The 23,380-nt window shown below is 39.3% G+C and overlaps 1 protein-coding gene across 2 annotated transcripts in view; it reads left to right on the top strand.

The window, feature by feature from the left end:
* The window catches only part of MYLK (myosin light chain kinase), a gene marked incomplete at its 5' end in the record, with an annotated part of 215,674 nt that overhangs the window by 81,171 nt on the left and 111,123 nt on the right, over positions 1 to 23,380 (top strand). Inside the window, 8 exons of one of the 2 annotated variants that reach the window (XM_080620716.1) lie at positions 4,398 to 4,605; positions 6,488 to 6,536; positions 9,455 to 9,620; positions 11,016 to 11,181; positions 13,990 to 14,026; positions 17,101 to 17,675; positions 18,632 to 18,835; positions 19,976 to 20,110. In XM_080620716.1, the coding sequence (XP_080476842.1) occupies positions 4,398 to 4,605; positions 6,488 to 6,536; positions 9,455 to 9,620; positions 11,016 to 11,181; positions 13,990 to 14,026; positions 17,101 to 17,675; positions 18,632 to 18,835; positions 19,976 to 20,110 (1,540 nt within the window). Of the gene's footprint in view, positions 1 to 4,397; positions 4,606 to 6,487; positions 6,537 to 9,454; positions 9,621 to 11,015; positions 11,182 to 13,989; positions 14,027 to 17,100; positions 17,676 to 18,631; positions 18,836 to 19,975; positions 20,111 to 23,380 lie in introns of those variants that run through there. The other variant, XM_080620717.1, reaches the window with a different exon arrangement.

Here is a 23,380-nt window from a genome sequence, read left to right as displayed (position 1 = left end):
AGTAGTGCTTACACTGATTAAGAACTTTTCAGTCTCTGGTGCTCTGCCAGTGAGGAGGAGTACAAGAAGCCAGAAGGAAGCAGGGACAGGACACTTGAAGCGAACTAGCCAAGGGAATGCCTGGTATATAAACTAGGTGGAGTTGGCTGGGAGGTGCCTATCACTGCTCAAAGACAGACTGGGCACTGATCAGCAGGTGGTGAGCAATTGTATTGTGCAGCACTTGTCTCTCTTGGGTTTTATGTCTTTGCCTCTCACACACTTTTCCCCCTCATATTATTATAATATTTCATGTTGGTTTTGTTACTATCATTATTATGACTTAATTTTAATTATTAAACCATTCTTATCTCAGCCCATAAATTTTACCTTTTTCCGATTGTCCTCCACATCTCACTTGGGAGTGGGGAGGGAAGATGGGAGTAAGCGAGTAGCTGTGTGGTACTTAGCTGTCTGCTGGGGTATATATGGCAATATATAAATAGCACTTTCATGGAGCACAGATATATGCCAAGTTTTAGAAAATCTTTCCTGTGCTTTTGAACAAAAAAAAAAGGGTCACAGAATATACTTGGCATTGGTGGTTACTGAATGCCTTTTGGTTTGTGACAATAGTTTGTAGCAGCACATTTTTTAATAAGAATATCCTTTATTGTACAGTTTCAATAAATTTGGGCAATGGATTTTGTTTTGGATGGGGATTTTTGTTTTGGTTTGGTATTTTGGTTTGGTTTTTTGGTGGTGGGAAGGAGGTAAATACTATGGAAAAGTGCATAGTCCTTTTCCATAGCATTCACATAGACATAGATGCAGAACTGAATCCTAACTCTGGAAGTTTCACAGGCAACAGGTTCTCTCTCAGCTCTTTCCACTTGTTCTGTTCATGCATGGAACCGAAGGCCTGTGTTACTTTAGCGACTTTTCCAGGAAGGCTCTAAGCAGTTGATGAGTCCAGACAAAAACTCAAAAGTCATGTTTGTGGTAATGCAATGGTTATTTGTTGCTTGCTGTCAATTTTCCACTTGTTAGTGTTGTAGAGCAAGTAAAGAAAAGCTGTAGCCTCACTGGGACTGGCAATACTCACACAGGCCAAGCTGTAAATAAAGGTTATAGCTTCTGCTGCTGGGCATTAAATAAGCAGATAAATTTCTTTTTGCTGTGGATTTATTCAAGGCAGATGTTTTTAAGTGAGCTCTGGGAAGGTTAGGGAGGAATATAAAACCTGCTGCAGTTCTGGAATTGATCCATCAGGATCAAAACCTACTAACCAGTGATTCGTTTAAGGGTCCCTGACACTTTAATGGCAAGCCTAAGTATTTCAGAGAGGGCTGGCTCAGTTTGAAACACATTCCAAACCTAAGCCTGAAATTAATCCTTGCAACAGACCAATTCTGTAAACTTCTGCTTTCTCATCATATAATTTTTTGACAAAAAATTAAAGAAAAATATATGGACTTTAGGAAGGAAACGACACAACCTTTTGAAAGGAAATGGCATGCTGATCACCTGTGTTCGTAGTTTTCTGTGTGGCATTTCCTCGGTATAGAAATGTGGATGAACAAAACAATACAGACATAGCAAACATAAAATAAACACACATGGAAGAAATGGGGAAATACTTAATGTAGGCTCAGCATGTGATACTGGAAGGGCATGTATAATGGTCTACCAGAGCTTAAAAGGTTGAGCAAAAATGGCCTTGCGTGGTCCAAGAGGGACATAAGAATATGATAAAATGAAAAGTGAGAGGAAGGTGTTTTCCACTGCTTCAACCTTAATTGTTCCCTGGGATAAGTGATGGAAGGTTTATGTTTGGGAGCTTTGAAGCTGGATTGAGCAATACATAGAAGTAAACACCAGAAGGAATGATTGTGAGCTGGAAAAAATAGTAAAAATATTAGGTGATGTTTGACTGATTACTTGAATTCACAGGCCAGAATTTGAACAGCTGTAAGCAGATATAGCCAGACTAATGACAGTAAAAAGGTTGTGATGTAATGTGCTGAAAAGGTGATTTTTTTCTTCACACCAATTCAAGTACTACTATGTCATTTTGCTGTATTTTATTACTTGAAATACTCATTTCAAAGCCATTTTGCCTCAAATATTTCAAATTCAAGGAAATCTTAATACCCAGTGAAGTAAATGAGAGGTAGAAACTCCATTTGAATATACTCTCTGGCTTTGGGTGAGTCACTTAATCTCTCCATTGATTTCTTAGTCTAAAATGATAGGTAGGAGGGCATTGACAAATTAATAGTACAAAAAGGTTCTTTGATACAAGTTGCTTTCTGTACCAGTGAGCACATTACCAATTAACCAGTTACACTACCATAAAAATCTCATACTGATGCTTCACAATCCCTTTTTCTGAATATGAGATGTTCTGAGAAAGATATTCCTGGACGCCTGACCTCTGAGTAAGAATTAAACCAATATGCTGGAATAATGCTGGGGGGCATGGTTGAGTGGGAGCTGCAGTTTTTCAGAAAGCACAGGAAAGAAAAGGCATGGCCACAAAGAGCTTTAGAAAGATTCTGTGGTCTTTTAAAATAGCAGTTGACTCCCCACAGTACAAGATCCCACAATGTATTCTTCATAGAACATGGCTCTTACTTAGGTAAAGATAGACTCAGAAAGAACTTGAGAAGTTTGTACCAGAAAGGAGAAGTTTTTCCAGCTTATTCAGCATATTAATGCTCTTGGCAAACATTAATGTCCTCTCTCTATATATATATTGAGTAAGTAGTGCCAGGAAGAAGGAGTTGCCACATCACTGATGAAATTAATTTGTCTGAACTGATACCCAAGGAATTAAAGGAAAGAGAAAAATATCTGACAGCTGTAGGTTAAGTTCTAACAAACAGATGAGAAGCCCAGCTGGAGTGAGGTGGGGCTGGATTCAAAATGAAAGGATTTGAAATAAGAGAACCTAAGAATGGGTAAGGTTGTTTGACTTAAAGATTGTAATTTGGAAAGTAAGTGCTGTGCAGTCAGAAGAAAGCAGAGCTGAAATGTGAATTGGAAACTGAGATGAGAATGGTGGGAGGAATTTGCACAAGCCACAACCAAGCTTGCCTCAAATCAGGACAGATCATCAATATTTTGACCACCTGGAGGTTGAAGGGACTTCCTGTTCGGTTGCCAAGTTTTGATAATGTAGTTCAAAATGCAGCATTGCTCCTCTCCCAGTGAGCAAACACAGCCACAACTATTACTCATCCTAGCTCATCTTGATCCACTCAGTTACTTCATGACATGTAGGCAAAGGATCAGAGTCAGAAGGTGGAAAGCTAACGTATCAGAGTGGGAGAATAGAAAAAAAGGGGGAAACACTGTCACTAGGAGTTGTTATGACTGGGGAAGTGTGCTAACAGTTAACACATACTAAAGAGATCCTCAAAGAGGATGGCATCTCATCTCATAAAACAGAGGAAGAACCTGTGTCTGAGGAGTTGTTTCTTTGGTGGAAGTGGGTGTGTGTGTGTTTTTCCCATTTTTTTGTGAAAGAAACGCACATATCCTCATCAGGTTTCAGCAGCTCCTCTGAAATCAATAACTCAGTTCTCAGTTATACCAACTGAGAACCCACATGCAAATCTAAAGGTATCATTAATGCCATAACAAGCAAGGATATATTAATATGATTGCTATTTAATGAGCACAGGACTGGTTCCTTTTGTTGAAAACTCTTCTTTGGGCTACCAGTAGACCACAAAGCTCTTTCAGGAGTGTGTTTGCGTGACTACATCCAGGTCTTTATAGTCCCCCTACCACCATAACATGAGAATGACCACTAATGACACTTTCTCAAATTGCAAATCCTTGTCTTCTGCTTTTAAACATCAAGACAAAATTAGGTATGTGTCTGCACTTCTTGCCTGTATATTGTCAGGAGATACTGTATCTCAACACATCTGAAAAGTAGATGGCTCCATACAAATTTACAATATAAGCCTAGTCCTTGGCAACAGTACTTGAAATTTTTGGTCTAGATACCTTGCAGTCTTGCATACTTTGAGGTATTAGTAGCACTACTGCCCTTGAGTTGCAGAACAATGAGGACAAGGTGTCAGGATTCTTCATTGACACTGTCACAGTGCTTCTGAAGATAAACCATTCTAGTGGGAAACTTTTCTGTGTAGGTATCTATCTGCCTGATAAATAATAATAATAAGAAGACTGTCCCTAGTCTTATGATTTTAACAAGAGTTTATGATTTATCCAAGAGTTTTTCCATTTCATTATGTTTTAGCATTTGGCTTGCAGAGCATGTATGTCTAACAGCTCCTGTGTCAAGAACTTTCCACTGCCTTACTAAATGTCCAACATTTCTTCCTAATACCATCATCTGTTATATCTTTCTTCTTTCTCCACTCTCTCTCACATTTTTCCAGGTCAGAGGCTATCCTGAGCCTCAGATCACGTGGTACAGAAATGGGCATCCTGTCACAGAGGGAGACCATTACGTTGTGGACCACAGCATTCGGGGGATATTCAGCTTGGTAATCAAAGGTGTACAGGAAGGTGATGGTGGTAAATACACCTGTGAGGCTGCAAATGATGGTGGGGTTCGTCAAGTAACTGTGGAACTGACAGTGGAAGGTAAGAGGATACTTACACTGTAGTTGAGATGATTATAGAGTTTAATGAATGGGCAAGCAGTGTTAAACTGATTAAAATCACAACTGTACACACAGGCTTTCTCACTAGTACAAGAGTAAGATTCCTTAGTTGCATTTCACAGTTTAAGGAACTGTGTAGGGAACTGCATGTCCCCTACATACATACATGTAGTATAGATACTATGTATCAATAGCTAGATAAAGTGTGTGTTAGGTTTCAGAGGTGTATAGTGATGGCCAGGTAACAAAAGAGATAGTTTCAAAGGCTTTGCTACAAACCTTGCGATTTTCATGAAAGCCACCTCTCAGGACAGAAACAAAAGCCTGGAAAGTTAGGATTTTCTCTCAGGCATTAAAAGCTGTGGTGATCTTGGTTGTTTCACAGCCTATCAGATAAGCACACTGAGGCAATAGGGTTTTGGAGTTCTCCGTGCATACTTGTATTTGCTAAGCTGAAAGCCTGGTTGTAATTGCATGCTTAATGTCACACAGGAAACAGCCAAGATCAAACCCAGGAATTTTTAAGAGAACATCTGTGTATTAGATAGTTGCAAACTGCCAAATCTGAAATTTACAGAGTGACACAAAGGCAGAGACGGATGGAAATAAGTTGTACATCTTCTCCCTATGCGATTTGATCATGTCAGAGGTCTGCTGAATATCAGAGCTCCTCAAGTCACAATGTTGTGTTGAATTTTTGAAGCAAAGTAAAAATCCACAGTGGTCCTGAAACAATCAGCATTTGGATTTGTTCAGAGTCAAAATCTCTTACAGATACCCTCAAAGTACATCCTGAAATATGCAATAGATCTGGCATGATTGTTACTGTCTTCTGTTGTAAAAATTATGCAAAATCTTTTTTCCCCCTCCTTTTAAGTTGTGACGACTTTTATGAGTGACAACTTGCATGGAGGTGGCAGATTTTTTAAAGCTGTTATTTTATAGCAGTTTTTCTAACCTGGCCTTTGCTGCAGTTTAAAAGCAATTTCATGGCAGTAACCAATGACCAAATTTCTCAGGGTTTAAGAATTATATGGTCTTTATTCTAAAAATCCCTTTATGTCTCAAGATAGTAAAGCACAGATTTTTTTTTCTGTTCTCAGCAAAGCTATCTACGTGGGGCTGACTGCTACTGGAAAAAATGAGTGACGGAAACACAAGCTAATCTTTCCATCCTGCATGGCTCTCGTAGCTGACAGTAGTGCAGATTTTTATAAGGGTCTCAAACAGGGCTTTTTCTTTTCACAGCCATCAGAGCTGGTTGTTTCATGCTGCCACTCTAGATCTCTCCCAGGTCACGACCCGTTTTAAATGTGCCAAAGCTATTATGAATTCTGTGTGCAGTAGATGGCGCTGAGCCTACACGACTTCGTAAGCATCAACTTGTTGCTCACATCAGCCAGCATGATGAACTGCTGGGCTTCAAAAAGAATCATTTTACAGAAAAGGTAGTCTGGGCTAGCACAGGACTCAAAAACAAACAAAGTAAGAGCTCTTTCAAAGTCCAAAAGCCTTTTTTTTTTTTTTTTTTTTTTTTTGCCATCTTAATTTGACTTAGTGCTGCACTGTACAAACCAGACACAGTGTTTCGCTCGTTTAAAAATGCTTTTGCATGAATTATCTGCAGTGTTGTTACTGGTGAGGCTGAGGGTTAGATGGTAAATCTGCTAAAACTTGTTTTTGAAATTAGAGAGCCTAATTTTGGATTACAGCTGGCATAACCTTATACTGCAGGTGTTGCATTCTTCCTTTACGTTTAAAACCTGGAGAAAAGCATATTTTACATAGTTTTTAGTATCTGTAATTCCCAGTGGTCTTGGGAAGATTTCTGACTTCCTTGTCTTTTTGTCCTGTGCTTACAGGAAATTCCTTGAAGAAATACAGCCTGCCATCCAGTGCCAAAACCCCAGGGTAAGAAGTCCACTGTTTTTTGATATTGTTTAACAGACACCTAAGTATTTTTTTGGTAGGAAAACAAGTAAAATGACTCTTCATAGAGAATAACCACTTTTCCCCATTTTAAGTGCCTCTTGCATTTGTCTTTAGCTCTCACTGAATTTGAAGGCCAGTCAAAAAGGGTTGAATTCTTATCCAGTTCTCAGTAATTCCTCACTGGAAACGTATCCTCAAGGCTCCCTACCTATGTAAAAATCTGAGGCAATGAAGGAAAGCAAAGCCTGGTGATTGATGACTCAGTTCTGCACAACACTGAATTGAAATAAAGTAACTGCTTGACGTGATTTCTCACACATGTGAAATGAGGATAGCAAGAATGGCTGGCCTCTCAGAGACAGGGCAGTTCCAGCTACAGCACCATCTCAAAACAAATATTTTGATATTTGTGAACTCAAATGCTTTCCAAGTTCCCCTTTATCCCAAGAAGAATAGCTACTATGAGAGCTACTGTAGTAAAATGGAGCAGTTTGGTACAGCTGTTGCTCTCTCATACTGACAGGAATTAATCTGGCTGAAAACAGAACATTCTGCTGGTGTCTTCAGTGTTACACCCTCCCCTGCTGCAACATTGCAACCACTTTTCTCTGCTTCCTGATATTCAGAAATCCTTCTGCACGTCTTCCATGACCTGACAGTCTCCTTACAAAGCCAGAGCAAATACTGTTTTAAAAGTCATCAGTAAGAAATAAAAGCAACTGAAATCAGTGTTCTCTCACATATAGCTGAAGTATTTTTGGCAATACAGTGGGTAAACTGCAGTCTGGAAGAAAAAGTTGTTCCAGTTTGGAGTAACTGTTAGCAAGAGTGAGTTGATGGGGAGCTCTACGCTGGCACACAGAAGAGCCTTATTGCTGCCATGTACATTCTGCCTTCAGTAAGCATTTACAATTAAGTAAATGGCACTGTTTTAAAAGCCCCAGGCCTAATTCTTCCAACAGCTGAATTAATGTCTTTATAAGTAGCTTGAATTTAAGCAGAATTATTTCTGGTTTATATCCCTGGTACTGAGTTATCCTGGATGTAGACAAAAATGCATGTTTCTGATTGTGTCATTGATAGCATGAAGATAGTTAACAATCAAGATTTTGTCATTGATAGGGATATTGTTTATGTATGGTTTGAATTTTAAAATTAATTGAGATTAAAGCAGTGAAAATAGTAAGTGAAATGGATTCATCAGGAAGGCTTTTGCATGATGTCTGTATTGCAAATGTGCTACACAAATACACACATGCTAAATAATCAAAGCAAGAGAGGACAGTTGAGGTTGCTGTTAGGTTTTGTTACACCGTCAGACTTTCTGAAGCGCTATCTTAATCAATTGCATTGCATGAATTTCGAGGGATTGTCTTCATTTTTCGTTCTCATGCAGCTTACTCCTATTCAGTATTAATAATATTATGGCATGGAAGTCTATGTCTTACTTAAACAGGGAGGAGGAAAAAGAAAATAAAAAATACACATTTAATTTTTTGTATTTCTAGGAAACAGTCCTAAAGCTGCAGGCTAGCTAGTAGTTGATGCTCTTTTAATGTGTTAGTATATGTGTATAGATATATAAACATAGAAATACCACCTAAAGATGGTCGCTAAAAGACTTCTTTAATACATATTTATGCTCTTCTTTAATGTTAACATGAGGAAGATGACATTAAAAATTGTCAGGTATTTAATTATATTATGAAGTATTTTCCATTTTAGCGTATTACAGTCATCCTTCCCTCCCAAGACTTTCTGCTGGTCCTCTTGTCCATGTAAATGCTTTCATTATGGTATCATCTCTTACTTAGAAACCTCGAGCTGCCTCTATGGCAACCATCGTTTCTTGGCAGCACCTTGGACTATGGCGAGGCGATCTGTTAGTATCTGACACCCGGTAGAAATGGTGAGGTATTGGCACATCTTACTTGCATGTGGTAAAAGGCCATCTGGAAAAGAAGGCCTTGAAAATGGCTCAGTTTGCTTGAAATTAAAAGTAAAAAAAAAAAAAGAAAGAAAGAAATCACCATCTGCCATCTGCTAATGTGTGTCTTTGTTGTAGCAGGGCTTCAGAGCAAAGAGTTTTTCCTTTGACGTTACATACCTGAAGTTGCACCTCTTTTTTTTCTTGTTATAATGCTGCTTGATGTTATATGTTTTATGGCTTTTTAACTGAGGGTTTTGGACTTCAGTCACCGTCACTCTGATTTCATTCCCCATGTCGTTTCTCAGCTGTGCCATCCATGTAAGCAGAGCTGGGCATTTACACTTAACAGACATTCACCTGGGATAGGTGTACTTTGATCTTCTGCTTTTCTCATATTTGCTTTGTAAAGAGTGCAGTGAATGAGATTCCAAACAGAAGCCTCCTCCAAACTAAAAATCTTTACCAGAACATGTCAGAAATGTTGCAAAACCAAGTTGCTGATTCATAAATCAGAAATTACGGTGTCATTGCACTCTGGGTCAAAAGAAATTACATGACAAAGAACATTCAACAGTGAACAAATATGCACAAATAATCTAGTAGGAGATAACTAAGAAACAGGAAAAACCAGAAATGCAGTGCTTCAGTGTTTCCTATTGTTTGGTTTGCCCAGCCCTGCTTATAAGCAGCTGAAAGTGTCCCCAAGATTGTTATGTGAGTCGTGTATGCTGGATGATGGTGTGCAGCATCATACTGTTTGGTTGCACGAGGAACCAAGATCAGTCATCACCAGCATTTCAATTTCTTCCAGTGGCCAAAAAAACGTACTGTATAACTACAATCTTGATTACCACAAATTATATACCCTTGTTGGCAGGCGACTGGTCTGAAATGCTTCTTGAAGTGTGCTCTAACCACAACAGCTTCCAGTTCTTCTGTAAAACCAGGATCTCAATTGCCTTTCCAGGGGAAGACCTACTATTCCATCTGTGGAGCATAGGCCAAGCATCTGGGGAGAGAGTCCACCCAAGTTTGCTACAAAACCCAATAGAGTTGTTTTGCGCGAAGGCCAAACAGGCAAATTCTCATGTAAAATAACAGGACGGCCTCAGCCTCAAGTAACTTGGTTTAAGGTATGATTTCCCCCCCAAAACAATGTTTTCTTTCTCATTTGAAATGTTGTGACTTGAAAGGATGAAATGCGCTTGCCACTGCAACTTATCATGGTGAGAATTTATATGCAAGGAGAGACATATTCTTCCTAATTTTTATGCTGAATAAACACATAAAAGATAGTGTTCCTTTTCCATATAAACTTCTCCCTTGTCTGTGTCACTGCTGAACATATTTGTACAAAAAAAAAAAAAATCATCTGAAAGCCTCAAACAAGATACAGGTTCCATTATAAGAAATAGCAGGTATGGGACATACTTGCCCAAAGATCTTACTAACTAGAAAAGAGAAATAGGCAAAGGATGGGAAATGTGAATATTATCATCCTCTCTGTTTTATGGAGGTCTGTCTTTATGTCCTATCTAAACTTCCCTGGTTTAAGTTTTAACCCCTTACTCCTTGTCCTATCACTACAGTCCCTAATGAATAGTCCCTCTCCCGCATCCTTGTAGGCCCCCTTCAGATACTGGAAGGCTGCTATGAGGTCTCCACGCAGCCTTCTCTTCTCCAGGCTGAACAGCCACAACTTTCCCAGCCTATCTTCATACAGGAGGTGCTCCAGTCCCTGATCATCCTTGTGGCCCTCCTCTGGACTTGTTCCAACAGTTCCATGTCCTTCTCATGTTGAGGACACCAGAACTGCACACAATACTCCAAGTGAGGTCTCACGAGAGCAGAGTAGAGGGGCAGGATCACCTCCTTCGACCTGCTGGTCACGCTCCTTTTGATGCAGCCCAGGATACACTTGGCTTTCTGGGCTACGAACACACACTATAAGCATTTCTTCTTGCCTCAAAGCCATACCTTTTGGTTTAACCCCTGTGTGGCAATGCAAAAGAACAGCAATGCCTCTCTATGCCTAGTGCTTTCTGCCACCCTCACCTTGCCACTGAAGAGGGCCTTTATGCAGAATTCTGATGCAGAATTCTTTTGAGTTCCTGAAGTGATATAGCATAAAAGAGCTATTGAGGGATAGAGAACTATTCCCCATCTTGAGAGTTTTTGCTTAAAAGTGTGGTTTGATTTCCCGGAGCAAACATAAAAAACTGATTTGAGCCCATATATGGTGAAAAGAATTTTTTCTAGGAATATGGATATAGTAAATAATGAAAAGCCAAAAATGAAACTGAAATCATTGGGTGGCAAAATCCATGAAAAAACAACCTCCTACAGATATGAATTACAGAAATTTTGGACACAGTTATTTGTTTACACCAACTGAGTATTATTCATAGAAGGGATTTGGCTAAAAGATAGAAGAAGGGCATTTTGACCTCATGTTTTACCAAAAAAATTTCTTGCTCTCTTTCCCTTACAATAACTAGCTGTCTCATGGTGTCTTGTGACATTTGCAGGGTGATCTTCAGTTGCAGCAAAATGAGCGTTTCAACATGTTTGAGAAAACAGGCATCCAGTTCCTGGAAATCCAAAATGCTCAGCTTACTGATTCAGGAATTTACACGTGCACAGTGGTAAACAGCGCTGGGAAGGCATCTGTGTCTGCAGAGCTCACCGTTCAAGGTACAGCGAAGAGTTTACAGAAAAGAAAACAAGTAAACCACAGACATTCCTTTAAAATGTCTTTGGCTGTGTTCTCAGTGTAAGCTTTCACTTTTTCCTGTTATCTCTGTCTCCATTAAATGATACTGTGACAGCTCGGAGTATGCTACAGCTGAAAACACTGTGTTGGTTCAGTGGGGAATATGCTATCCAAATGCTTCAGAACAACTTTCTCTAAAATCAACTTTTCATTTTTACTGTGATTTTGACCTTAATATGTTTTTAACATAGATTTTAATTTCAGCGCTGGAAACCTTGCACTTGTCATTATAATCAGTAATTAATTTTGTATTTGCCAAGTACCAACACCAGATGCACATTTATACCAGCTCCCTTTTGGGCAACAAAATTGTATCTGTATTTGTAGAACCAGTAAAGCAAAGGAGCATAATTCTAAACTTTAAGAGAGAAAAAACAGCTTAATAAGATTAAAATTCAGGCTTCTCAACTCCCAACTCTGCCTATTTCACTGCTCTTAAAGGAAATAAATGTCTGCATAAATAATTTAGGATGTTCTATTCCATATACACATTACCATATACAGTTCATTTTGCAGTTTGGTGCTTCTTAGGGTGCCCTTTGCATCAGCCTCAAAACCACACAGCCTTCAACAACCACCCTAAAAAGGAATTTCATCAGTCAGTGGGTAGGCAGTCACTGGACCCAATTAAATGATTAAACCAACAGCTGCTGGCTTCAGCTGCAGTCATAAGATTAGGGGTTTACATGGGCACCCAGCAGAGATGCAAGATTTCTAGGTTCACATCAATATTGTCACTCTGTAAGATACCAAGAATATAAATAACAAGAGAATTTACATTTGGGATCTTCAGAACCACAACTAGCCTTTACCACTTAAAGCTGTACTTCTTATTTGTAAATTCCAATCTGATGAAGCCATTTTAGAAGGAGCTTCTACAGGTTGCCTATTCAACTCATGTTTTATAGAAAAGGCCATTTTGTTCAATAAGCCTTTTTTTTACATGAAACTTGATCCTTACTTGCTCTCTCTGAAGTGGTGAGCTTTCTGTTGTGCAATGGGTACATCTGCCTTGAGAGTTGGTGCAGAACTGGGGTCACAAAGTCAGTTGTGGTATATGTTTGCTTCAGATGCTGACCACATCTCTGAATAATGCGTGCATTCTTTCTTAGATTAGTACAGGTCAGTAAAAAGGGCACCCTCTTGCAATGTACTTGACTAATCGGATGATTCCACTTACCTAACCTCAATGTATAATGCCTAATTCTTTCATTATTAATTAATCAGGTCATAGGAGTTGCTGCAAGATGCTAGCAGACAATTAAGTGGCTCAGAATTACTGCCTTTTATTTAAAATCCATGCAATCTCATATATAGGTACTCTTGTTCCAAAAGCTACATTTTTTTCACCAAGTTCCCATAGTGGAAAGTGGAAAGGGGGGAGGAAACTATTCTTTTAATTGACAAGGTAGCATGGTATTGTCTTGTCTGCAACCAATAGTTATTCAGTTTCCTCTTTTTGCATTTATTCAGTCTCTTCTCAGCTTTATTTTTTACAGAAAGAATTTCTGTTACTCTTTATTGACAAGTTTATTGAAGTGAGGTCAATGGGTTATTTCCCTCTCTCATGGCAACTTTTGTGTGTGTATAAATAGATTCTTTTGGTCACTCTGGATGATGTGGCAAGTCCAAGCATTTAGATGTGGATTTTTGCTTGCAAAACACAGTGGAAATCAGGGTCTCATCCATCATATGTGTTTGTCTTTTCCTGGAGGCAAAGACTATGAAAGCATTTTTATGGAATATTTCTTGATGATTTGCAAGATTCATTATCTTGCAAATTCATTATTACATGTCTTCCTACTGTAGTTTCTAGTCTCACAGTTGACAACAGTTTAGATGCAACTTTGATCTGACCAGGAGGAAACAAGCTGCATTCTGTAGTGTTAGCTAGTGAAAAATGGAGAGATGTGGTTGATACTTGATCTGGAGTGGTATTTTTCTCCTCCTAACTATTTATTTCATGCTGTCTGCAAGAGAAACAAATACTGTCAAGCTTTTGGAGAATGCATAGAGAATTACATACATATGAACTAAATGACTGACTGTGGGCAAATATGTGCTGAGTTATACTGATGCAGCTGATGATGTACTTTGACAAATCAGTATAGCTGAGCCATCTTCCCAGATTTCCTAGTGGTGTTGCAAAGTGAAGAAATGTGATACATTAGCTTTTGTGTTATTCATGTTAAAGATGACAGTATGTTCTAAGCAGCAAATGAGTTGGTAAGAGTTTACAGGTGAGCTCTGGTTTTGTGATATTTTATTGCTGTTAATTTGATTTTGTGTTTTAGCCAGAGGACAGCTGCAGTTTCACTGTGGGCATGCTCAGGTGTAGTACTAATGGTTTGTTTTTCTCCACTTCTGCAAGCTCTGTGGAGTTCTCATAAGATTTGATGAGCTGCCTCCAAGTTGAAATCTCTTCTTTACTTCTCTTCCCCAACAAGGAGCCTCTGAGGCTCACAGAACCTTTAGTTCTCGAAGGATTTGTGAACTCAACTCAGCAAAGTCTCAAAATGGACCAAGACCTCTTTGGGCTTCAGCTGAGCAGCTTGCTGTTGTCCATACCAAATTTCAGATGTGATAGTCAGTCGCAAATTCAGTGTATTGAAAATATGAAGAGTGAATGTTCTTAAGTGCATTCTTTGCTTAAAATCTTTCAAATTTGTGGAATTCTGTACAGTATTGTATATAGAAGTTACCTAGTTTTGCTTCTTTTTTTATTTCAGGTCCAGATAAGACTGACACATGTGCTCAGCCACCATGGTATGTTTTAACAGGAACACTTTCTCAGAATATTTAATTGCAGTGCACTAATTTTGATATTTTCTGCATGAGCCTTCCTCACAGTGATAAATATTTTGGGGTCAGTATATATTTGGAAGTTATAAAATGTTTACTTGCAATGAGACTCTTTCTTACTGCCAAATCCAGCTGTCCTGATAGACTCCTACGAAATTAGCTGGTAGAACTGGTGGCAACACAGAATTCCAGTCTGGTTCAGGAAAGCAAAATTTAGATGGCTTATGTTCACTGTTCCCATGTAGCCAAACAGTTAGACAATCTGAATGAAAACTATGTGAGGAAAAATCATATTCTGCACAAATTGGTCAAAGTTCATTTTTGAAGTCAAAAAATGGCAAGCACCTTGTCAGTAGTGAGCTGATTGTTCTTTGCTATCTTAAGCAACACGTGGTATGGCCATGGTCTTTACTGGTGTCTGAATACACAAACAGAATTCATAAAAAATTATGTATTTTGTAAAATGTAAAAATCTTACAGTTGTAGCTGCAAATCCCACAGGCATTATTTCTCTAGTGCATTTAACTGGGGCTGAAGAAAGTACCACAATAAATGCCTTGAATCTCCTGAGAGAATAAGTTAATGGGACTAAATATTGCAAAACAGAGCTGGGCTAGAAACTGCTTCCCATTTTTCAAATATGTTCCAGTTCTGCCTTGCAGTAATGCTTTGGAAATGTGAGATAGACACAGTGCTCTACAGGTAATAGCTTAATGGTCAGGGTAGTCAACTTCAATGAGGGAAACTTAGATTAAAATCCACAATTAATCAGTTATTTCTGTGCCCCTAAAGTACAGAGCAGCAGATCCATCATAATTCCAAGAAACTCTTCCTAATAAAGCCATAGCTGATGTTATGTCCAGTGAATTGAATTATTTTTTTTTGACAACACACCCTCTTCCTCTTCTGGATTTCAGTCAAGTTTCCTGATCAGCCCTCTTCTGAAATTACCTAAATTACAAGACACCATAATTAAAAAGAGTAAATTCACTGCTGTTGTGGTTTAGCTGCTGTACTTGTCACTGGGGTTGGTGTAGCTGCTGTACTTGAAGTTGGAGTAGCTGCATTGTCTGTTGCTGTGCCATCAGATCCAGAGACATCTTTTTCCCTTTGAAGGTGCTGGATAGTGTTAAACAGGGCTCTGTAAGCATAGGCCAAGCCCTAGCATGTTGCCATGGTTTGTCCCTCTCTGGTATGACCAGGATGACAACATACCTCATTTAAGTGTTTTACTAATTCTTCTGGATTTTGCACTTGTTCAGTGATGAAGTTCCAAAACACTGGAGGGGCCCACTGGCCTAGATACTTGCCCATACTATCCCACACACCCTGCGACTCATGACTGTCCAGCCTCGGGGAAAATCTCTTGGTCCTCCTGTATCGTTGTCTAACCCTTGACAAGACCCAAACCCGACTCTTTCAATATCAGACGAAATGGTCGTGGGTAAAACACACTCTGTATGTGTGCCAACATGGTGATCCCCATCACAATCAGCAGGCAGGTCTCAAGGGTGTTCAAAGGCCATTCAAAACCTTCAGAACTCTCAAATGTTGCTGTAAATAGCCTGGTGGGGGGGCTGGGAAGGTCTTCTTCATAGATTGACCACCCAAGGAGGGAAAAAAGGATATGTGATTGCTAAACACTTCTGTTATATACCTCCCAAAGTACAGAGGTGATGACCACGCTGGGAACACAAGCCAGACCAGTTTCATGATCAATGGGTCTATTGTATTACAAGTCATTACCATAAAGTACAGCGAAACAAGAACCTTAGCGCAGGCCCCCCAGCCAATAAACACTAAACAGATGTAAGTAAGGTACAACAAGCTGAAACACTGAGATCAAGAGCAATCACTTTGAAAGCCAATAAATCAGCATTGTGACGAGTGACTATTAATCTGAAATAATGAATGCTTGTGACAAATATGATAGGCACACTCTGGTCAGATCTATCGTTATCTCAACCCTCCGTGCCCACATTGAACACCACAAAGAACTGTCATGGTTTAAGTCCAGCCGGTAACTCAGAATCACGCAGCCGCTCGCTCACTCCCTGCCACCTTCTTCCCCCTGTTCTCGGAGGGATGGGGAGGAGAACTGAAAGAATGTAACTCCCACAGGCAGAAATAAGAACAGCCCAGTAACTAAGGTATAACACAAACCACTGCTGCTACCACCGATAATAATAATGATAAGGGAAATAACAAGGGAAGAGAATACAGCCGCTCACCACTTGCTGACCGATACCCAGCCCAACCCGAGCAGCGGTCTAGCCCTTCCAGGTAACTGCCCCCAGTTTATATACTGGGCATGACGTGCTGTGTTATGGAATACCACTTTGGCTTTGTTATGGAATATCTCTGCTTCCTCCCAGCTTCACCTCCTCCCTGGCAGAGCATGAGACTCAGAAAGGTCTTGGTCAGAATAAACATTACTGAGCAACAACTAAAAACATCAGTGTTATCAGCACTGTTCCCAGGCTGAAAGTCAAAAACACAGTGCGGCACCAGCTACTAAGGAGAAAAATGACTGCTACTGCTGAACCCAGGACAACTGCACAATTTACATTTTAATTTCCCTTTAAGGAACTATTTCATGTGTCATTTTGAGCTATAATTATACATGGCCTCGATTTATTAAAGAATGAAGTAGTGTTACGTCATAGTTATTCCAGGGTCTCGATTAGTTGCTACCTATCTAAAGCAGTGTATGCAAGGTTAGCGTCTGACTCACAAAACATGTTCGAACCTGAGCAGTGGATTTATATCTAGAAAGTCCTCAGCTGAGAGAGTATCTAAGTGCTGATCACATTTTATGAAGCTTTTCACTTCACCTCTTTCACCTGTGTTCTTAATCTCCGCAAAGGAAACTAAAGGCTAATTAGTTCACCTTGCTAAGGGCTGGTGCATCTATGTTATTGCTGATATTTTAATTAGTCTTTATACAGTGTTATATCTGTAAACTTATCATATTATTGCTGATAATAATAATCAGTTTTATACAGTGTCATATCCATAAACTTATTATTTTCCTCCAGCATGCCATCAAAACCAACAACACTTGCTGTCAAAGCTGTTGAAAATTCAGAATTCAAACAGGCAACTAGCAATGGGATTGCTAAAGAGCTGAAATCCAGCAGCACTGAACTCATGGTTGAAACCAAAGACAAGGTGGCAGCAAAGAAAGAGACCTTTCACATTGCTAGAGAAGCCAAAGACAGTAAGCAGGAACAGCACCAAGAAGCCAATGCAGTATCTACTCGAGAACCTAAAGAAGGAAGAAATGGATCTCAGGTCTTGCAGAAAACTTCAAGCACCATCACACTACAGGCTGTGAAACTGCAACCAGAGCCAAAGGCAGAACCCCAGGCCACTTTCATCAGACAGGGTGAAGACAGGAAAAGGGCTGTGCAGCCCCTAATGTCAGCTCAACAAACTCCATCTCTGACAGGGCCAGTCAATCCAAGGAGCAGAGAAGCAGAAAACAGATCTGGAGCATGGAAAGCTGTAATGGAGGAGAAGAGGGAGCCTCTGGGAATACCCCCTCAGTTTGTGAGCTGTCCCCAAAGCCTGGAAGCATCAGAAGGCCAGGAGATTAAATTCAAGAGCAGAGGTAAAAGGGTGAAAGTTATCAGAGCTGTGGGGTTAGTCAGGTTCCTCTTCTCTATGTGGAGGTGGGGAAGCAATTCCTCCTTCATTGCAAGTTGTCCTCCTCTTAAAGCATTTTGGAAATAAAATCAGAGCCTTGTGCTAATTCCACAGTACTCTTCTCACTAAAATTTTCAAATTGTTCCATGCCATAGTGTCCATCCCTTCTTTCATCTGGTGTTTCCCCAGATGTAATCAATGCCACTCTTTCTAGGAGGTAGTTTTAGGGCAACGTTACCTAAAGTAGGTTTATGTCAAGGTGGTTTTTGATATCTCAAGGGAGGGAGACTCCACAACCTCTCTGAGCAGCCTGTGCCACTGCTTAATAACCTTCACAGTAAAAAAGTGCTTATGTTTAGACAGAATGTCCTGTCTTCAGTTTGTATTCAGTGCCTATAGTCCTGACACCACTGAAAAGAGCCTGGCTCCATCTTCTTTACACCCTGCCTTCAGATATTTATATACACTGATGAAATCCCCCTTCAGCTTTCTCTTCTCCAGGCAGAATAGTCACAGAATAAACATTCCCAGTGGCAGGTACGATGGATTGTAAAGTTCTGCTAGGTGATCAGAGAAACTGGTTTAGCAGGGTAGGAAGGAACAGGGAGAAATTTCTTTCTGCTCTAATTTCTCATCACATCTATTTGTCTGTGACTTTCAGAGGAACTACTTTCAGATAGAAGCGCTAGGGTTTTATCAAGTTATCAAATACTTGTTATTTTAAAAGATGGACTGGCCTAGAGGTTTTGGAAAATTGGAAATATCAAACAATTTTTTTGAAGAAAGTTCTGTGTATCATTTGCTCATTAAGGTTATATAATTATGTATGTGTAAATCATACCTAATTTATACTAAAGCAAACAATGGAATTACACTAAGGGGAATACCTGTTCCTAAAAGTTCAAATACCTGATTGTCTAGTTTCAGGGAAACCAAAACCAGATGTGGAGTGGTTCAAAGAGGGTGAAACTATTAAAGCTGGACAAAATGTCCAAATATATGAAGAAGATGGAATTCATTGCCTATGGCTAAAGAAAGCCTGTTTGGGGGACAGTGGATCATACAGTTGTACAGCTTTCACCCCCAAAGGCCAGACTTCCACCAGCTGGTTGTTAACTGTCAGAAGTAAGTAAACTCTCTGTAAGCCCATCTGCATTTTGAAAACTGTGGCTAGGCTTTTCAAAGCTGTCTGGCGGTCGTGACTACGTAATTTCTATTATGACTTCTCAATGCAGGTTAATTCTGATTCTTAGCTCTGTGGATAATGTGGTGTATAATAGCTGGCAAGCCATTTTCTGCATCAGTTTCCCTTCTGACCTTTTGGTTTTGTTGGTTTTATAGGTACAACCATCTCATGGAATGCTTTGTACACAGGGAGGCCTGTTCTTCACTGAGATTTTCTATTAATGCTTGTATTTAATACAGGTTGTCACAGTTTTGATTGTTAGTTTTCTGCATTTAGTTCTTTTGGAGTTGCTTAGCATTTCTATAGGACACTGTGTATCTGAAGCATTTTGCAAGCACAAATCAATCCTTGCAGTAGAGGGGGAAAGAAGAAAAGTGAAGGAATGAGAATTGCATTCTGCTAAATTTAACACACCTCCCAGAGACGAATTATTTTGAGCTTGAAGTCACTGTCTTATTGGTCTGGTTGAAGGATTTGCTGGCCTGTTAGCAAATCTTGTCTTCAATTCTAATCTTTACACCTGGCTTTAGGTTTTGTCCTGGAGCTATGATTGTGTTTTTGCAGTGGTTTTCTATTTGCTATGCCTGAGGTTAAACCACAATACCCAAGATATTTTCTCGCTGTCTCATGAGAGACCTGTAAACTGCGTCCTTAAGCCACTGTACTTCATTGCCAGCCAAGGGGAATTTTGGGAGAGGGACTGTGAGAAGACAGACAAGAGGAGAGGGAAATTATCCCTTCTGTTCTTTGTGCTGAGCTCTCTGGTAATATGTTCTATGCACTTATAGTGATTGGCTGCAAATGGTGGATTCTGGCATAGAAAATGACTACTTAAGATACATGCTGATGGCTGGCAATGCCTTCCTTGTGGATTATAGAAGAACCCCTTCCATTGCTTAGAAAGATTTCTCATTTGCTAACCCAGTCTATTGCTAAGAATGATTTCTATTCCCCACCAAAGCACTTCACCATGGTTAGCCCAGTGAAGTCATCTAAGCATACCTAGAAATAGTCATTAAGTGGTAAAGATAATTTTGTCAATTTGAATTAAAGGAACTGTTTTCATTTTGATTTTAAAGGTCCTAAAGTTCAAGAGTTTGCTCCATGCTTTTCCAGTGTCTTGAAAGGATGCACTGTGAGTGAAGGGCAAGACTTTGTGCTGCAGTGCTGTGTAGGAGGCGTACCTGTGCCTCAGATCACATGGCTTCTCAATGGTAAGGAATCCCCTGGTCTGCAATACTTGCATGCACACGCTTAACTTACACCCAGAGTCTGAAATGTCACTCTCATCGGCACATAGCACGGCTGTGAATACTGCAAAAAGCACTCTAAATCACAGTAGTATAATGCACGAGAATATTGGAAGAAACTCAGTTTATATGCAAATAATATGAACTAAAAGTGGTTTTCTTGAGCAGTTTCCTGTCTTGCTGCAGTTTTCCAGGAGGTCCAGCAGGGGACTCTGGTGACGAGATAGTACAAGGCTGGGTCTCTTGGGTTTTGTTAAACGCAGATCTCCACTACCCTGCAGCAAAGCCTGTGCTGCTACTGTTATGCTGAATCCTGTGCTATCCCCACTCCTTTTGGCAGTAGCTTCGGCTTTAAGAGTAACGGGTTGGCATCATGATCCTGTAGGGATAAAAAGTTCTAAGCAAAATGAGTGCAGTATATCACTTTTTATGGTAGGAAGGAAATTCATACCCGATTCCATCCTTCCATCAGCTGGGCAGGTCATTGGTATTAGCAGCTATGTCCCCAGGATCTTAAAATCACAGCTTTTCTGGTTGTTTATCTACTAGAAATATGTTTCTTAAGATTCTAAAACTTTATCAAAGCTACAAAAAGAAAAGAAAAAAAAGATAAGTAAAATACGTTTTACTTTTATCAAGCTGCATAATGTCCTATCCTGTCCTGTTTTACACAACTGAACGTGCAGGTTTCCTTAACAGTCCCTCCTCAGTATCAGAGCTGGGCCAAATATCAGCATTCTGCTTAGATTCCAAATTATTTCAGAGATCCATGGACTACACGCTTTGACTGAGGACTTTTTCTATTTAAAGCCATATTTCTTAAACACTAGACAGATTTATTCAGCTTAATCCGTGATCACCTCTGTTACTCCTGAAGTGCAATTGATTTTTTCATGGACTCTCCCAGGCTATCTGTCTTTGTGTGTCTGTGTCTGTGTGATTTGAAGACAAAGAATAGCATGCTTTGCCATAAAGATGTTTCTTTCAGGATTGCTTTGAAATTAATTATTTGTACATGATCTCTGATTTTCTTTAGCTATTAAGAGTAAATGGAATAATTGAAAAAGGTGCCAGGGCAAACGAACTGTGACCTTGAGATTGGTATGTTCCCACAGCCTGGTCTGTTCCCCTTCCCAATAGTCCATGTCTAGAATAGAAAGGCCACTGATTTATTTACAACATGAAACCTGTGAGTAAAGGCTCTGACACTCTCACATTGGAAGTAATTTGTTTTTCTCTCTGAAGGCTACTCCGCAGTTTCTCCTTTGCAGACATGAGTAGAATCACTGTTTTGCTATGCAAGAATTGTGTCTTGCCACCCAGAAGTAACAAGTCCGACCCACAGGATCAGTCATTTTATCTGCGTGTTCCAAGGATATCCCCTGCTCACAGAGGATACCCTGGAAGAGGGTTCACTTAGTTATTGAATGATGTGGTTGTACTCAGTTGTCTGTCTCAAATGACTCTATTATAGTTCATCAGGCATAGATACAGTGTCACCTTACAGATCAATAAGCAGCATGTAGGCCTTGAGTAAGCACTGTGCCACTACGTTTTTCCAGCATGTTTGTTCTGCATTGACCTTTCTTCTCATTAGTCTCAAGTAAGTCTGCCCCTATTCAGGTATAGCCTTGTTTATACTGTATCTAAGCTTCTAATTGTAGTTGGATCAATATCACAAGGAGGTAAAAGTGGGTGGTTTGTTTGTTGGGTTGGTTTTGGTTGGTTTTTGGTTTGTTTTGTTTTTTTCAGATAAGCTGGATTTCCAACTATTAGGGTTCTGTATGTGAAAGGCAGTGCATTAACTCTGCTCTTAAATCAAAAGGCAGTGATGAGTTTAACAGAAGCGTAAGAAACTATAATAAAGATTATGGACATCATATACTACTCTAAAGAAATAAACACACTTCTTTTATTTCAAACTCCTAGAACATACCACTTTAACGCTTTTCTGTCTTGCATCTGATTGTGATACATAACTGTTTATATACCATTTTGATACAAACTTGAATGGATTATAAACAGTTATATAATGCTAATAATTCTAAGTACACTCCTAGGGTTATTATTTTACCTAAGGATCAAACTGGGTATTGTAATATTCTTTTGAATGCAAACATTTCCTTCCTGACTACCAGCTACCTAGATACTACAAACTTCTCATCTTTATATCCATTGCCAAATGAAAGAGAAAGTTGTGATTCTGGTCCTGAAATATTAGTTCAACTAGACATAACAATGCTTTTGGCAAAATTACATGATGGAGTGAGTCTTTCATCAACTCACCATATGAAGAAAACAGTATATTCACAGTATATAATTTGAGGCAGATAGAGAAATTTTGTTTAAAAAAGATGTGTCACAATCTGCAGTCCATGTTTGGAACACAAAGCTTTTTGTGTTCACAACTGATAAGCTGTGGCATAGAAAAAAACAATTTGCTGACAGCAATCACACTACTATTCAAAATATAGCAGTTTTGCAAAACTCCACAGAAACAAAAATCATATTGGACCGGATATGTAAAGTTTAAAAGAGAATGTCAAATGCAAATTGTCTTCCAAGCATGACAATGATAACAAATTAGAATTAATTTTTTTTAAGGAATAGTGAGAAAAGTATCTATTTCCCAGTGAAATAACAAACATAAAGACCAAGTTATCAAATCATACGAAACATGAACAGAAGGCTGTTTTGAGAAACAAAAAAAAAAAACAGAAGAAAAGCAGATCAGTCTCACTCCTTGGCTATCTAGCGCTTGCTACCAAACAGTATGTTGTCCAGTCTGCCTTCCCACAATCTCTGAGGATCCACACTGTCTGAAAACTAAAAGACTTGAAGTAACTTCTTGTACAATGTTACAAACAAGTACTACTTTAAATGCCGAGCATTTTTACCAGCTGTGACTGCATGTAAATTTAAAACATCTTCCAAGCCATTATATAGATTGACTTCTCTTTCAAGTCAACCAAGACAGAAAATAGCATCTGCGAGGATGAGTAGTTTTATTCATATTCAAAGACACTGCACAAATAAGAGCTACCTAATTGAACCATGAATTTTATTTGAACTCTTGCTCTTTGCAGCTCTACCATCTTCAGTTTCTTTCTTATACTTTTTTGTCTATTTTAATGATTTAAAGCTTTTTTCCAGCTTTTCCAGGATGGTTTGTTTGTTCTGTTGCTCTCAATCAGCCCTTTATTTTAACTTTCTTTCTGAATTTTCACTGATTTA

Source organism: Psittacula echo (genome assembly GCF_963264785.1).
Source record: "Psittacula echo genome assembly, chromosome: 6".
NCBI lineage: Eukaryota > Metazoa > Chordata > Aves > Psittaciformes > Psittacidae > Psittacula > Psittacula echo.
The sequence above is the reverse complement of the archived record's forward strand: the minus strand, read 5'-3'. Positions and strand labels throughout refer to the sequence as shown.